Source organism: Poecilia latipinna, unplaced genomic scaffold (assembly GCF_001443285.1).
Source record: "Poecilia latipinna isolate Pla-1442-1.1 unplaced genomic scaffold, P_latipinna-1.0 Scaffold931, whole genome shotgun sequence".
Lineage (NCBI taxonomy): Eukaryota > Metazoa > Chordata > Actinopteri > Cyprinodontiformes > Poeciliidae > Poecilia > Poecilia latipinna.
In genome coordinates, this window is record NW_015113547.1 from 203,231 (window position 1) to 220,329 (window position 17,099).

Below are 17,099 nucleotides of genomic sequence, written 5' to 3' on the forward strand. Positions count from 1 at the left end.
AACTCTAAAGGTTAAAAAAAAGTAAATAAAAAAAAAAAAAAAAAAAAAAAAACTCAAACAAGCAGTGCTTAGCCTGGTGGGGCACAAGTAAAGCCTGGTGGCCCGCCAGGCTTATAATACACTGGGGGAAACCCTGAGCAGCTATATCTGTTGTATAATTTTTTTTTTTTGCTGCTTTAATTTTCTTACCATTTAGAAGTTTTCACTGTAATTTTCATATTTAGCGGTGTAGCTAACCTTAATTAAACATGCACAGTCAAAAAGCTGTGGTTTACGCATTATCTTGAAGCTGATTTATTTATTTTTATTTTAGGATGACTCTCGGCTGCATTGCTCACCGCAGCCTTGCCTCCCAGCAGCAGCTAGCCTTTAAAGAGCTCTGTTTTTCATTTATGACACAGTCTGCTCTGAACTGTCTGTGCCCTGTGGGAGTTAACTGTTTCCCAGCGGTTTCAGTGCAGACATGGTTAAACAAAATTGTCTGTTGTAATCGGGTCGAGGGGTTTTGTCATCTCCTTATTAGAGTAATTTGCATTTTATCAAGGTTTAACATATGTTGACAGCTATCTATAAAGATCTCTCTTTTCCTCTCGCTCTCTCTGCTCCACATCTGTGAGATGACAATCGCTGATTGTTTTCCCAGTTTGGCAGGAAGTTTCTGTAATGACGATTAGTGTGCAATCTTTATGGTCTCTGGGGCTGTTCTTCAGGGGACAGGAAACAGCACAGCCTGTCCAATGAAGAGTTTTCTTGTTCTCTTTTTGTCAGGAAGGATTTTTTGACATAATCTTACTGTTTTTAAGCCTTCACATGTGCTCCCATTAAACCAGTAAGTGTGTAAACACTGTGTTAAATGGGTTGTTTGTTCATCCTTCTAGTGATTCAGAAGGATAGCTCTTTTGAATCATTAGAGTAATGCACTGTGGCTCTTGCAAAGCCAAAATGCAACATTGAATTGTAATTTTGTGGGTTTTCCATAAGTTCTTAAGCAAAATCTGCTTTTAATGTCTACAACAGGGTTTTAAAACTCACTACCATCAAACTATGCTATCCATCTTTCTTCATTTCTCATATTTTTAAAAACGGCTCATCTCATTCTATAAAATTGCTTTTTTCTTTTATAATCTGACAATATAATTACATTTAATTGAATTGTGTTAGCTTTCAGAATAAAACATTTTATGTTGTACATATTTAAAAGAGAGGTTTTTTGGGGGCTCTAGGCGAGTTTTATTTTGTAGTAGCGGGGCCAAATATGACTCTTTGGATGGAAAAGGTCTAAAGAGTGTGGAAAACTCTAATTTATTTGACTGGGACAAAGCACATTAATTAACATTTTTCTAAATGCACCAGATTTAGCCAAAAGGCTATTTTACATCTGTTGTCCCTGGATAATGAGTGTTTGTTTTTAGCAAGACAAATTAAAGTTTATGCAAACAAGGTTAAAAAGGTTTGACTACACAAATACAATCAAAACAAACAAATACAAAACAAGGAAACTACAACACAAATATTATCACAAAAACCATAACATTGACCAACATATATGGTATTTATAGATCATTTTGATGATGGTACTCCACAAAATGTAATGTTTGTTACTGGTTTCTTAAATTAGCGACAGTATGAAGTTTTAATGACTTTTCATTGTTGTGTTTTTTATGATATAAAGCACTTTAAACTGCCTTGTTGAATACATGTGCTATACAAATAAACTTGATTTATTGATTGATATAACAAATTAAAGCAAAATTAATCCTTCACCTAGATGGCAAAACACAATTGGCTACATGGTGGGATTAGGACAGGATTCTTATTATTCAAAATTCTGACAGAACTAATGTGTTAAGAACCGTTTTAAATTTTTTTAAGTAGATTAAAAATGACAAGAGCTCAAAAATATATCTAAAAAAAGAGCTCAAAGATAAAATTAGTCTATTTCTGTTGTGTCAATAGGAACCTGTCACTCATATTTTTCTTCATATCCAAGCCGCCATTTTGTTCCTTTAATTTCAGGTCAACACCAACGGTTTTGTCGCCACGGCAGAACCAACACGCGAGTCGACATACCTCGGTAAAATGCCTCCCAAGTTTGGCATGATCGCAGCTCTGCAGGGGGATCTGGACACAAGCGATGGCTTGGGGAGAGTTTTCTTCCGTCAGGACTCCAGTCCGGATGTTCTGCGTCGGGCGGCTGAGCACATCAACAGGGCCTTCCCGAAAGACGATGAGGTCAATCCCACAGCTGCTGTGGTGATCACCTGGGTGGACGTCGCCGCTCATGAACCCCAAACCAGAGGAGATGGCATCGAGAAGAAGGTGAGCATCAAATATTTAAAATTTAAAACCTCAGTGGAGTCCACACCTCCAAGCCTGGACATTACCTTCCTGTGCAACTATGCTAAAAAAAAAAAACTCACTTCTAGGGCAGTCTGGGTTTTCTCCCCTTGACTTTGATTGTCTCCAGTAGATTTTTACTGGGCCAATCAGCAAACAGAAGGAGGACAAGTTGTGATTTTCTGCGTTGTTTTAGAATTGCAGTCTGCCTGTAGTTTTAGTAATGGCAGCAGAGGAAGTGAACGGAGCCGTTCAGTCCATGTTGGCTATGCCTCCAAATATTGAATTAACATTAGCAGCCATCTTGTTCGGATACTCTTTTAGCAGTGCAGGTTGGTTGTTTAAAGGGCCTCAAATTTCTGGTAAGCTTCATAGCATTATATTGGCTCATTGCCAAAAGTTAGCGATTGGGTAAAATAAAAACTCAAAAGAGTCCACGTTTCCAGTTAGCAATCCTTTCTCAATCGTCAAGGGCCTATTTTTCACCAGGCTTTGGTGGAGCGAAACATTAACACCGTTTCTGGCATTTTCTTTTGCTTAGAGAAACACCTTCCAGCTGGTTCTTGCCTCCCTGGAGACTGCCTCATATGCGATTCTCCTCTATGCCAGAGATGGAGTTCAGTTTTTATCCACACCAATAGGAGGCAGCGATGTGATCATGCATTCTGGCTTCAGCCAAGGTTTGGTCCAAGGATTCCTGTTTTCCTCACAGGGACAATATTACCGCACCAGCACAGATGACGAGACTTCTGTCAGGGCATTGGCGGAGTAAGAGTCTGTCCCAACAAATCACTGTTTCACTGCCATGTCCATCTTGCAGACTCACTTATATCGTCCTCTCTCACAGGGAGACAAACTCTGGCATGCGGGGTGTATGGGTTTACGAGATCGGAACGTCTCCCCATTTTTCCAACATTGCTCCTGGGGAAGTCACCGATCTGCCGCCGGAGGCCCCGCTGCCAGTTTTAGAGCACGGCGGACAGCAGAAATACGCTCCCATTGATCCAGACGCTGAACAGATTGAGGTCCTTGAAATCCTTCCTCTGCCATACCAACCACATCAGCCACAGAACCCCGAAGTAGTTGTGGTCGATGACCCAGAGATAAACGTAGATGGTGAGTCTGAGCAGAAAAACAGAAAAAAACAGTTCATTTTATTTTAATTTTGTAACATTACAACTACAGAACTTCATATTTATGTGCTTTATCTATGGAAGTAGTAAATTGCCAGAGCTCGAAAATAAATCGAGGAGAAAAGTTGAAATGATTAATTGTGATTAATCCATTGTTGAGATAATTGTCAACTAATTTAGCGTTTGAATAAACTGGAGTACAGACTCTGTAACAGGCCATTGAGCAGTAATTAAGCACAGCTATACTAAAATACTTACATTTTGCATTTAAGATATTAAAAACCCTTCTTTTTGTGTAAATATGTGATACTCAGAACTTCTAAAGTGGCATCGTTTCACCTTTACCTTATTCAAATTCTGTATGATGGTGTCAGAGCGATGTGCCATAACAAGCCTGAGATTAAATTACTGACTCACTCATTTATTTTTTTGCTGTTTATTATTTAGGATACTCAAGTAATAACATTTGCACACCAACTTTAATCAGATTTATATTTCTTTAATTGAAACACAGATGTAATTTTCCTTCCACTTTACAATGATGTTTAATTTATCAAATAAAATTCCAGTAAAATAGTGTTCATTGTTTGTCTATTAAAACAGCAGAATTTCAAATATACAACCCTGTGTATATCAAATATACACCTTTTCTAATGAAAAAATAATTTGATTAAACTATTAGCATTTATCTGAGAAATCTTAACTTTGTATTCTTCATTCTCAGTGTTTTCATACAACCTTGGGACATGTGCCAACAACAGAAATAAATGCTCCCAGTTTGCAGACTGCAGAGATTATGCCAGTGGATTCTGCTGTCACTGCAGACCCGGCTACTATGGAAATGGACTGCAGTGTGTGGCTGAGGGTACGCTTTTACTTCTGAAATTATAAAACATAATAACAGTGAGAACATTCCAGCAATAAACTATTTATTTTTACAGGAAAGCCACAAAGGATGAACGGTAAAGTCAATGGGAGGGTGTTTGTTGGAAACTCTCAGTCTCCAGTGGAGTTCAGCAGCAAGGACCTCCACTCGTACGTGGTGGTGAACGACGGCCGATCCTATGTTGCCATCAGCGACATTCCTGATGCTCTGGGGCCATCGTTGATGCCGTTGTCGGCCATCAGTGGTGTGATCGGCTGGGCGTTTGCTCTTGAGCAGCCTGGATTTAAGAACGGCTTCAGCCTTATTGGTGAGCAGTGAAGTCAGTTCTGACATTGCGTTACTCTAAGACTCCTTTTTACAACGTGTTGCTATGTTCAATCTGGTAATCAGATTAAAGCTGCAGTATGTATGTTGAAACTGTCACTATGTCATAAGAGCACAAGATGAGTCAGATAATCTGTGAAGCTCCTCTGCCTTCTCCCAGTACTATCAGTGCTTACTAGGACCAATCAGAGCCAGGAGGCAGGTCTTAGTGCTGTCAATCATACCTAATGGCTAGCATAGCCTGTTCAGTTCATAAATAGTTTTCTGTAACAATAAGTCGTTTCTCTGCCATTAGCACATTTAGCAAGAAGTACATGAGATTGATTGACAGCGCTAAGACCCTCCTCCTGGCTCTGATTGGTTGATTTTGGTGGGAAGTGATGCATTTCTTCAGTAGCGCATGGAGGAGGTGGAGGAGATTGATCTTTTCACACCTAATCTGTTACATTTTCAAGGAGTAAACAGTAATCAAGTTACTTTTTCAAAGTAACTATAAATGAGAATTTAATGCCATGAAACTAGGATAAGGATGAACATTTGCGATTGCGTTATAGCTTTACTCACTTACCAGCTGAATTACAATGTTTCCATGATCAGGGTCTTAAATTTCACTGTTTTCTGTAGGGGGAGAGTTCGCCCGACAGGCTGAAGTGACCTTTCTACCTGGGAACGAGAAGCTAACCATCAGGCAGGAGTTTAAAGGGACGGACGAACAGGACCACCTGGTGGTGACCACCACCCTGAACGGCCAGGTCCCTGAGGTTCCTCCAGGCACTTCCATTCAGTCTGAGCCTTACACAGAAATCTACCAGTACAACAGCAACCGTAAGACACACAGTCTGAACCTTCAGGACGTCTTTCTAGTATTTACTTATCGGGGTATTTTACGTTTCAGTGATCACCTCATCCTCCACTCAGAACTATAAGCTGATTTTCCCCGAAGGAACCAGTGAAAACAGGAGGTTTCAGTGGCGTCAGACCATTTCCTTCCAGGGCTGCCAGCACGGCGAGGTTTTGAGGGACATGAAGCCAACGCAGCTGCTGAGCGTGGATCAGGTGTTCGCTCTGTATGACGCTCCAAACCAGCTCCTCCGTTTGGCCATGAGCAACAAGATTGGAGATGTCAATGGTAACGGCATAAAGAGTCTGCATAAAGGAGTCTTCCACAAAAGATTTAGCTTTGTTGTTGTTCTTTTCCAATGAAATTGTCTTACAATTTGTAATTTTCAGGGGGGGAACCAGAAGAGAACCCATGTTTTACTGGGAGACACGGCTGTGACACCAATGCCATTTGCCGACCCAGTCAAGGAAATGAGTTCTCGTGCCAGTGTGCCTCAGGATTTAATGGTGATGGGCGTACCTGTTATGGTAAGACTGGTCTTAATGAAATATACCAGCATAATCGCTGCAATTCTTTTGTTATGTGTTTTTTATGCATTATATCTACACAAAGTAGGATATACATCTAAAAGGGAAGGAAAATGATAAATGGTTTTCCTCTTTTACTTTTGTTCCCCTCAAATCAGGTCCAGTTACTAAAATGTCTTACTTTTGCCTTTAATTTTCTTGTCTACCGCTGTGTTCATATTTTCATTGTTAACAATCTGCAATTTACAGTAATCAACTAGCTATTTTACCATATTTTAAAGGAAGAAAAATAAATCTAAGGCCACTTTTTCAGATTAAAACAGTAACTTCAGAATACAATACATAATAAAATGTAAACAACCTAATAACTCTCTTAAATTTCATAATCGTAACGTGACCAAATATAGAAAAATCTCATATGATGGTTTTGCAAGCCGCTGTGAATCACTCACTTCAGATATCTCTTCCAGATCCACTACTAATGTAATTCAAACTTCCCTCCGGTGGGACGGGACAATTGTGCCACTTAACAGGGCTGTCCAGTGTCTTGAATCCCCTTTGACATGTCCAGTGTGGTCATGGTTTCCTCCATACAACCAAAAGTCTTTTACATGAAAGAGCAAACAGGAAGAACACACAGTAGAGAGAGGAAGGAAGTTTTTCAGACAGATGCTATCTTGAGAAAATGACCACATCTCATCAAGCTTTTCTCTTTGATCATGCAACATCTGACAGGAAAACAGACAGATTTCATAAATGCAGATTTCAGAAGTCAAGTTTTCCTGGGAATAATTAGGAAGTGATAAGAGCCTGTTGTCTTTGCCAGACATCGATGAGTGCAGAGAAAATCCTCAGATCTGTGGACCTAACTCAATCTGCAACAATCAGCCTGGGACTTTTCGCTGCGAGTGTGATGAAGGGTATCAGTTCGGTACTGATGGACGGACATGCATCGGTGAGTGACCTAGTCTCTTTACTTTCAAAGAAAATACCATAAACATCACTTAGTGTTTGTTTCAGATATAAACATGAAGTAAAGTATTCTGGCAGCAGCATTTTCAATAACTTGAAAGATTATTTACTATGTGGTAAATTCAATAGGATCTTGTAATTATCTAAATACGATAGCAAGGATGCTACAATAATTTTCTCTGACTTGGTATAGGAGAGGATATGACACAATTTATAAATGTTCCCTAAATTAAATGAATCGAAATGAAAGCCAAATGAGGGCTAACGCTATTTCTAATTCTGGATTTTGTTGTTCAGTAAAGGAAAGCAGGGACTTTGGGTGGAGCTATTGTCATTGTCTCAGTCTTAATGAGAAATAATTACTGAAAAGATACCCATCAGTTGTGACTAAGGCATAGACTAGGATGAACTATTTAGCTCAAGGCTGAATGTCATCAGCATAGAAGTGACAGGAAATGTAAAAAAAAAAAAAAGTCAGCTAATGTAAGAAATGTAGAAGGAAAAAAAAAACTGAGTTCAGCTCGAGTTGCTAGGTGACGGCAGAATTCTGCTGGGGTTGCTGACGGGCAGAAAGATCCAAATGAAAGTACATGCAGCATGTTGAGCTGAATCTCCTCAACAGGGTTTTCAAGTTAATATCATTCACAAGCTCCTTTTTTTATTTCTTTCCTTCCACAGAGGTTGATCGACCAGTGAACCACTGTGAGGAAGGAACACATAACTGTGACATCCCTGAGCGAGCGCAGTGCAGCTACAATGGAGGTTCCTCTTACATCTGCACCTGCCTCCCAGGGTTCGCAGGAGGCGGGAGGTCGTGCCGGGGTAGGGGAGAGGAGACAGTGTTAGCTTTTTGGAAGTAGTTAAATTACTGGGAACGTTGTGCGTCTACGATCCAAATTTCTAAACACCTTTAATTTGCAGGAAATTGAGAGTATAAAGCGGCATAAGACAGAATTGTAGTTTAATTGAAAATGTTATAATAGATTCAGTTGAATTTGAGATGTCCTCAGTTAAAAAACCTAATTTATTTCTAAGAGGCTTTGGAAACTATAAATATGGGAGAAAAACCCTTGACTTTGCAGAATAGTGACCTCGCTGTGACGTTTTGTGTATAGATAAGCCTGTAAACCTTGTTACACTCAGACAACACATTTTCCAATGAAGGTCTTCTCTATTTCACATGCTGCATGTGAATCAGTACAATATTATGTCAATGTAGCAAAACAATAGGACCCTCATATTGTGCTGCATGCAGTTCAGAACCGCTTGAAAGCCCACAGAGTTGGGTTGAACTGAGTTAAACTGTCAAAAACCATCATTCTGAAGTTTGCTCTATGAGTTATGCTGCTCCTTTTTCCTCACTCACCCTCTCGTCTTTTTCCTGAAGACATAGACGAGTGCCAGCAGAGCAGGTGCCATCAGAACGCGCTGTGCACAAACACACAGGGCTCATTTATCTGCCAGTGCAGGCCTGGTTACAGCGGAGACGGCTTCTACTGCTCCTCAGGTGAGTCTATGATTTACACCAGAGGTGTCCAAACTTTTTACTAAATTCACCAAGTTGTGAGCACTCAAGAGCCACAGATTATTACCATTTTTAAGCAAAAAATGCTAAATAATGTTATTGTGAATTCTTTTCTTTTTTCCTGCACAGCAACAAATTAAAATTACAATTTAAAAGGTCCGAAAAAATGTCTCAAAGTTGTACATTTTCCTAACTTGTTGGTCAAGAAATTAATTTTAGTTTATTCCCAGCAACAAAAATAAGAAGTGTCCTTGAAAACCCTTATCTGTGTTTAGCCCATTTTAGTTACTGGTTTTGATTTTGAAAAGTCACTGGAGATTTGTGGCCTTACAATGGCAATTAAATGAAAACAAAAAAGAAGACATGCCTAAAAAAAGAAAAACACTTGTTTTATACGTAAAATATATTATTTAAGAACAGCACTGTGGTCACCCCTAATTTATATCTATACTATAGTAGCAGTTTTATTGAAGTTATTTTATACTTCTGGCAGAGAGGGGAGTTTTTCAGAAGTGCCCTGTTGCTACTTGGAGGTGTGATTTTTTTAAATTTTTTATTCAGAGCGGACCAAAACCCAATGCGAGGACATCAGAGACCGCCTTCTAGGTCAGACCAGCTTCAATCCACGTGGACCTCGCCCTGTCGGACAGTTCATCCCTGAGTGCGACGAAAATGGCGATTATCGGCCCGTTCAGTGCTTCACTAGCACTGGGCAGTGCTGGTGTGTGGATCGAAATGGACAAGAGATCCCTGGGACTCGCACAGACGATGGCAGCCAACCTTACTGTAAGTAAATGGCTGCTCCCCAAACAGCTGTGAAGGGTGCATTCACACCAACTCTGTTTACTGCGCTTTAATCGAACTCTGGTCCGTTTGCCTAGAAAGTTTGGTTCAGACCAAAAAAGCTAACTTTGGTCTGCCTAAAAACCTAGGTCTTAGCTTAACCTAGGTGAATTCTGGTGCGGTTCGAATGCATATGTGAGTGCCAAGCGGACAGGAGACCGCGCCAAAAACAGAAAGTGGACGATAGTGCACGGCATTCTGGGTAAATACAACCAAAACAAACGTGTGAGTCTCAATGGCTCGTTGGTTGTTTTTTTTTTTTTACCAAAGACAAGAGAGAAGTCCTAAAATCTGACACTACTCCATTTCTGTTTAGAGAAGAAAGAAGTTGTATTGGTCTTCTTCTGAGGTTTTTATGTTGTTTCCTTCAGTAGTTCTTGGTGCAGCGCCACCACAGGCGATTGGGGGAATAGGTTTTTCAATTGGTGTGGTTCATTTGACTCAGTCCATTGTGAAAGAGAACCACAGCAGCTGAAAATGTAACAAATGTTGCAACTTTGGTCCCCAATCAAACTGAATCTACTAGACCATCAGCCTTAGCGTTTGATTAAGGTCCATTGATTTAGCTCCTAATTTTTTTTTTTACTTCCTCAGGTCTCCCTCATGGCACTGTGGCTCCACCTGTCGGACCCCGGCCTCGACCCGATGTGGTTTTGCCCCCAGGGACACACCTCCTGTTTGCCCAGAGTGGCAGAATAGATCATATCCCATTGGAAGCTTACAATATGAAAAAGCAAGATGCCAAGGCTGTCCTCCATCTTCCTGTAAGTTTCTTCCATAAAATGTTCCCTCGTAAGTCTAAGATCCAGTTCTAAACAGTCAAGACGTTTAAAACGTTTAGGTTACCCAACAGAACAGGAATTATTTCTTGCTACAGCCACTGATTCTTGGGACTTTGCTTTCTTTCTGTCAGACTCCCATCTGCTCCTTGTATTTAGGGCTTACGTTTTTATTGGAGTCACATGGCGGCCCCCGCTCTAATGACTAACATCAGTTTGAGATGTTTTCAACCAGCTGGCCTGAAGTTTGGCTCAGAGGCCCACACTGGATTTTTGACTCAAATTGTTTGTGTCTAGACGCACATCTGCTCCACGACTCTCAGAACAAACACTCTTAAAAATGTTTGTTGACCCTTCTGCAGGGGAAGGTAATCATCGGAGTGGCCTACGACTGCATGGAGAAGATGATTTACTGGACAGAAATTTCATCTCCTTCGATTAGCAAGGCTAGCATAGATGGAGGAGAACCCACTGCTGTCATCACATCAGGTATTTCTGCTTCCTTATGCTTTAACACATTAAGAGACTGCTTTGAAATAAAGTAAACTCATGTATTCTTGCAGATTTGAGCAGCCCTGAAGGGATTGCCGTTGACCACATGGGTCGAACGATGTTCTGGACCGACTCCATAGCCGATCGCATTGAGGTGGCGTCTCTGGACGGGACTCAGCGTCGAGTCCTCATTGACACAGATCTCGTAAACCCCCGAGCTATCGTCACTGACCCCATCAACGGGTGTGTAATTCTTAAAATAAAAAGCTTATTATCTTCCAGATATTTTTCTAGAAATTACAAGCTAAACACCAGCCTCTTGAATGTGCTAAAAATGTATTTATTAAATTTTTAACTAATATAACAGTGAATTCACACCACCGTTTTCACATAATTTAGGACTGTGAAATTTTTAACCATCTAAAGAAGTAAAAAAAAAAAAAAAAAAAAAAAAACACTAATTTCAAACGGTGCACAAAACAAAACCCCACATAAAAACTAAGATACCATAACAGTTTCTTATTTTTGGGGAAGACCAATTTAAGGCAGAGCTTAAGGTCTAAAAATAAGAGGCTCTTATAAAGTTCCACTAAATAGCGAAATAAGAGTTAGTGATGTTTCAGAAACATGTTTAAAATCTAGTTAATTTGCTCAAAATAGGCCTGACTACTCCAAACACTGTGGAAACATGATAATCTCCAAAAACTACAAAGGACTTTGACTCAGAGTTTGAGACTCCGACTAAAATTTCACTTAAGTCGCAAAAATAAAAAACTTCAAAATCGTCTTGGACTTGTGCTTTAAAGACCTGAGACTTCAGGGTTTCCCCTAGAAAACTTGCTAAGCCTGGAGCTTGGGGCGCTAGGGCTGTCATTCATCCAGCCATGTTTTTGAGTTAAAAGAATTTTTAAAGTTGACAGAAAATTTGAGCATATCACTTGATAGTTATGCGTTATTGGAAGACTGGAAGATTAATACCTAAACACCAACTATAAAGTCTTAAAAAAGGCAATGATTAAAAAAAACTAAAATAAATAAACAATGCTAAGCCTGGTGGGGGCACAAGTAAAGCCTGGTGGCCCACCAGACTTATATTACACTGGGGGAAACCCTGGACTTGAAAAAATGACTTGTTAGTGTCTCTTCTGTTGCGGACACAGATTTTATGAACTATAAACTGTCATAAGGACAAATTAACAGCTGTCAAGAGATTTTATATACATGCAGATTTTGGATTTTCATGTCAGATTGATCATCTGACATGATTGTTCAAGTTTTCAAACATTAACTTTCCACGCTGGAAATTCAGACTTCCAAGTCCAGAAGGGACACATCACTGTAAATCTGTAATGACCAAATAACACTAGATACCATTGAAAGAAATAATTTTCCACCTTTGTCATTAATTACACCTAAAATCTCTATTACATGTAAACACGCTCTTCATAATACCATGTGAGGAATGCAACAAAACTATATCTATGCAATAGCTTGAATCATGTGTGAATCAATAATCAGTGTTGCTGAAAACAGAGATGAAATATTATTACCCTTCTCAATAATCATTGGAAAAATGAAATCAATAGTTGTTAGCAGGATCACTGAACGCAACATTGGCACATCTTAATGAACAGTGCACTAAGGTATCTTTTAATTTGTGGATAGATTCTGTATTTCACACTTTTTGTCTCTTTTTGTTTTATGTTTTATGAATTTATTAACTATTGTTGACTTGTTCAGCACTTTGTCCTGCTTCCATTGTTTTTATGTCGCCTTATAAAAAGCCTCGACTTTATTCAATTAGCAAATCTCACAAGTTTTACGATTTTCTGCTGGAACATTGTTGAGTTGTGAGTAAGTTGGTCTGAGATCCAAGTTTTGACTTCAGGGGTAAACAGAAGACTCAGTTTCACTAATTTTCACCTTTTTTTCGTTTTTTTAAACAAACAAAAAAAAGGTGAAAATTGATGTTTTACTGGCTTGCCACAAACAAGCCAGCAAAACATCAGGAGCAAATTTTATCACAGGAAAAAGTAAATCAATCTGACTACAAATAGTTGACACTTTGCAGATTCTTTTAAAACAAATGTCTCAGAATATGAATATTACTGATTTTGTGCCTTTTTCTGAACTAAAAGCTTGGATTTATATGAACCAGAAATGGGTAGGTTACTCAAAAATTGTACTCAAGCAAGAGTAACACTAAGAAATTACTCAAAGGTAAAAAAGTATTTGGTAAAAATGCTACTCAAGTACTGAGTAACTAATCAGAACATAAATCATGTAATATTTTTAAATTACATCATCAGATGGAAAAGATATAAAGAAAGTTGTGTGGAAATGTTGGTATTTTAAAGAACAAAACTAAAAACATCACTGTAAATAACATTATTTAAAAATAACAGAATCATGTTAAACCAAAATCATAAACTGATTCTTCCTAATCAGTTTATGAAACTTTAACAAAAACTGCAGATCTATGTCTGGTGAATTTTTAGTTAAAACAAGCTTGTTCTTCATTCAGTGAAGTTTCTCTGAAAAGTAATAAAATCGCTCAAGTAAAAGTAAAAACTACAGTATATAGTAAAATATTACTCTTAAAAGTAAATGTTTTCCAAGGTTTTACTCAAGTAAATGTAACCAATTACTACCCAACTCTGGTATAAATTAATCACCTCTCTGTTTATTGCTGAGTAAGCACACAATCTATGTGTTTTATTTGATTTAATTGGAAATGTTGTGTACTGTTTATCTCCTGACAACAGGAATTTGTACTGGGCTGACTGGAATCGTGAAGCTCCGAAGATTGAAACGTCCTACATGGATGGATCCAACAGGAGACTGCTGGTCCAGAGCGAGCTGGGCCTGCCGAATGCCTTGACGTACGACTCTCAGAGCTCCCTGCTGTGCTGGGCAGACGCAGGTAGGCTTCAGACGGATGACTAACCTTCACTTTGATGTCTGCTCTGGGATGAGTCCTGTGCGCCATCCTCTTGCCTGCAGGCACACATAAAATGGAGTGCATGAATCCTGGCCGGGCTCAGCGCAGCACGGTCCTGGAAGGACTCCAGTATCCATTTGGAATTACAGCCTTTGGGAAGAACCTCTACTACACTGATTGGCAAAGGTTTGGAGTTTGTTTCTTCATGCTTTCCCAAGCTCAGATTCTGTTTAGCTGAATTTATGTTGCAGCTAAGAAAGTGGGGGTTGGAGGGTAAGTTGCTTCGAGCGAGGAGTAAGGAGGAATCCTAAAATGTGACAGCTGCTTGCAATTTCTCAGCTCAGGCATCTGACCTACCAGGGGCCTCTCTGTGATCTCTGCAGGACCTTACACAAGAAGGTTGAGAGGTGTTTGTGGGGGGAGGCGGGCACTTCAGACAGTCTGCAACAAACTGCGCCTCTGAAGTCAAACCAAACTCTTACTCATCCTTGACAGACTTTATACACTAAACAGGAGACGCTGGGAAGATCCCACAGGCCGAGACCTTCCCACATTGCTGAAATCTCTCGTGCTGATTGTGTTTACAACAGGGATGCCGTTGTTGAAGTGGACCAATACGCTGGAAAGGAGTCGGATGAGTTCCAGCCACAGAAACGGGCCAACCTCTACGGGATCACCACGGCCTATGCCCAGTGTCTTCCAGGTAGTAAACCGGTTTAAAAAGTGCAACGTTTCTCCAATGGATGTGACAAATGAATGCCTTTATATTATTCAAAATGTTGCAAACTGCGTCTTTTTAACACTTTGTCACATTGCGACTCATGTTCTTATGTATGGGTAGGTGCACCGATTTATCAGCCAGCCAATTTATCGGTGCTGATTTCCTTGGTGATCGGCTGATTTTTACATGTGAAATCGAACTTATATACCTCGGCAAAGATAAAAACAACTATTTTCCTCTTCTGGTCTCCCATGAGAAACGTTTGACTGACAGACTGGCCCACCAGATCATGTCTGCATGTTTACTATTAACAATAATTAGCACTGTTACCAACTCAGCAATTTTCTTGCTATAATGAGCAACTTTTCAGACAAAAAAAAACAAGGTATTGGACAAAATCAGAATTGGCGGGTTAGGCTTTTTAAAATATTGGTAATCGGTGAATGGCCAGGAAACTGCAATCGATGCACTCCTAATCTTATGTGATAGACCACGACGGACGCTGTGTTTTCATTATAAAAGTGTGCAAAATTTTGTCAATATTCCACTTATATTGAAAAAATACACAATTTCACAATTGCAGTGTTTCCATTAAATAAGGAAAGGAATTAAAATCACATAAGTTTGTTCATTTGATAAATCATTAAAAACAATAAAAATACATTCAGCACCATCAACTCCCCACTACTTCCTGTCATTGTCATCTTCGTGGTTTGCATCAGTGGCAACATCTGGTGGTGGATCATGTGACTTGTGTGATGTGAAATGAATGTTTCCATTACAGTTTTGCGAAGTAAACAAATTTTTATACAGCCCAAAAAAAAAAAAACATCCTAGTGGTAAAAAATATTTAGCGAAAAACAATAGTTTTTATGAAGCAAATTTATTTTCGTAATGTCACATTATGCAGCTATATTGTCAATGGAAACGAAGCTAAAGTAAAACCTAATTGTGAAGTGGAAGAAAAATATTGGATTTTTTCCATTTATTTGACAATAAAAATCAGATCTGGACATGCATTTCTGTTACTCCCCCCATTACTTTGATGCCTCTTTGTAAAATCAGTGACCTAATTAGTAAATTGAGTTAATCAGTATCTGTGTTTCCATTACAAATGTGCACAAAACTTTTGCTAATGTCGAAGGTGAGGTTGCAATTAGAAAACAAACTGTAAGACATTGTAACTGGTAGGAAATATCGCTAGTATGCATAATGAGCTTAAAGTAACAGCAGGAATTTGCAGCTCGATGTTTTTTATTTGGAGGAATGAGTCATGGTAAAGCGAAGCACCAGACTTCATCCTCCCCTCTAGATAAAGGCTGGACCAAACTGAGGGAATGTGCAGCGAAGGGAGTGGGCCTCCAACATCTGGAGTTTGCTATGTGTTTCCCTTGGATGTGTTTCATATATGTAAAGAGGCTGTTTCCTGCTGCTCTGTGCTGTTCAGGCTTCTTACTTTAAATAAGTGTCCTCAAATGTTTGCTCTCCTTCAACAGGTCAAAACTACTGTTCTGTGAACAACGGCGGCTGCACTCACCTCTGTTTAGCGACGCCGAGGGGCCGCTCCTGCAAGTGTCCCGACAGCGGAGCGAGCGTGGGCTGCGTGGAGAGAGAGTACTGAAATCCTCAGCGAGTCGACCGTTTTCAGATGTTCGGACCACTCGGTGTTGCGAAATCTTTTGAAAAAATTGGAGTAGAAGTCAACTTTTTAACATTTCTATTCACTAAACTCTCATCCATAATAGGTTCTGTACATAAAAATACACTGTCATGTTTAATTATTTCCTGAGTGCACATAAACTGAGAATAAAGCTCAAGGGATCCATAATTTAATGTGAAGTTTATTGGAGCAGCATCTGGTGTCAGTGGTGTTACACTGTGTCATGTCCGACTAAAAGCTTATTAGCTTTTATGGTCTCATTGTTGACTTGATTGGATAAACATCTCTGTGAAGCTGGTAGAATCACGTTACATACCGGCCAGCTAATAAATAAATAAATGTTTTTCTACCACTCTGAGGCTCTTGCGTTTTTATCATAAGCAAAGCAACGTTGCCATCATGTGGCAGATGGTTGAATTGAAATGCTAAAGCATCTTTGCGGTTCTACGGGGATTTGGAGAACTATATGTGATAAATAATTTAAAAAAAATGTTTGTAAATAAAATTGCAGGATGGCCCTATAAGTATTCAATTCCAACCTGGCTGTAATCTCTACACATGTTTAATCTGTTATTTTGTGTGAATTGGGGACCATCGGCTGCCCTTTATTTTTGAAAATGACTTCACCATATCATCAAATGACACAACAGAGTAATTTAACTTTACTTTTATTATTTCATTTTATTTTTCATGTCATTCACTCAATAACAAGTATGAATAGGTCATGTAACAACTAAAAGAAATCACGAATAAAAAGGAGCAGAAAGAAGTCTAAACTTACATCTTTATTCACGTAAAATAAAATTAGCTATTCAGCTCAGAAGATAATTACAGACATATTAAAAAATACACAACAAAACATTAGTTTATTCAACCCAATATTGCTTCACCGTTATGAATGTGTATAATGTGTATATTGCAAAAGCAATATCTCCCCCTGAAAATTTTAGAAAAATTAACCTTTGCTTTTGTTTTCAGAGAAGAAACAAGAATAGCATTAAGAATAAAATGTTTTCAACAATAATAAAGGCACAGTTGTTGGTACTTCCAGCAAGTCCTTATAAAATAAATGTAACCAAAGAGGTTTATTTTTTATTTTGATTTGTAAAATATCTCTG

At 39.0% G+C, this 17,099-nt stretch overlaps 1 protein-coding gene across 1 annotated transcript in view; it reads left to right on the forward strand.

The window, feature by feature from the left end:
- The window catches only part of nid1a (nidogen 1a), a 20,971-nt gene extending 4,637 nt beyond the window's left edge, over window positions 1–16,334 (forward strand). The window contains exons 2-20 of the mRNA XM_015049187.1: window positions 2,017–2,319; window positions 2,879–3,105; window positions 3,185–3,453; window positions 4,195–4,335; window positions 4,412–4,663; window positions 5,305–5,505; window positions 5,576–5,809; window positions 5,911–6,048; window positions 6,875–7,003; window positions 7,699–7,842; window positions 8,408–8,527; window positions 9,107–9,331; window positions 9,983–10,152; window positions 10,530–10,656; window positions 10,731–10,902; window positions 13,425–13,582; window positions 13,663–13,786; window positions 14,191–14,303; window positions 15,818–16,334. Coding sequence (XP_014904673.1) covers window positions 2,017–2,319; window positions 2,879–3,105; window positions 3,185–3,453; window positions 4,195–4,335; window positions 4,412–4,663; window positions 5,305–5,505; window positions 5,576–5,809; window positions 5,911–6,048; window positions 6,875–7,003; window positions 7,699–7,842; window positions 8,408–8,527; window positions 9,107–9,331; window positions 9,983–10,152; window positions 10,530–10,656; window positions 10,731–10,902; window positions 13,425–13,582; window positions 13,663–13,786; window positions 14,191–14,303; window positions 15,818–15,942 — 3,372 coding nt within the window. The 3' untranslated portion in view covers window positions 15,943–16,334. The remainder of the gene's footprint in view (window positions 1–2,016; window positions 2,320–2,878; window positions 3,106–3,184; window positions 3,454–4,194; window positions 4,336–4,411; window positions 4,664–5,304; window positions 5,506–5,575; window positions 5,810–5,910; window positions 6,049–6,874; window positions 7,004–7,698; window positions 7,843–8,407; window positions 8,528–9,106; window positions 9,332–9,982; window positions 10,153–10,529; window positions 10,657–10,730; window positions 10,903–13,424; window positions 13,583–13,662; window positions 13,787–14,190; window positions 14,304–15,817) is intronic.
- The last annotated feature ends 765 nt before the right edge of the window (window positions 16,335–17,099 follow it).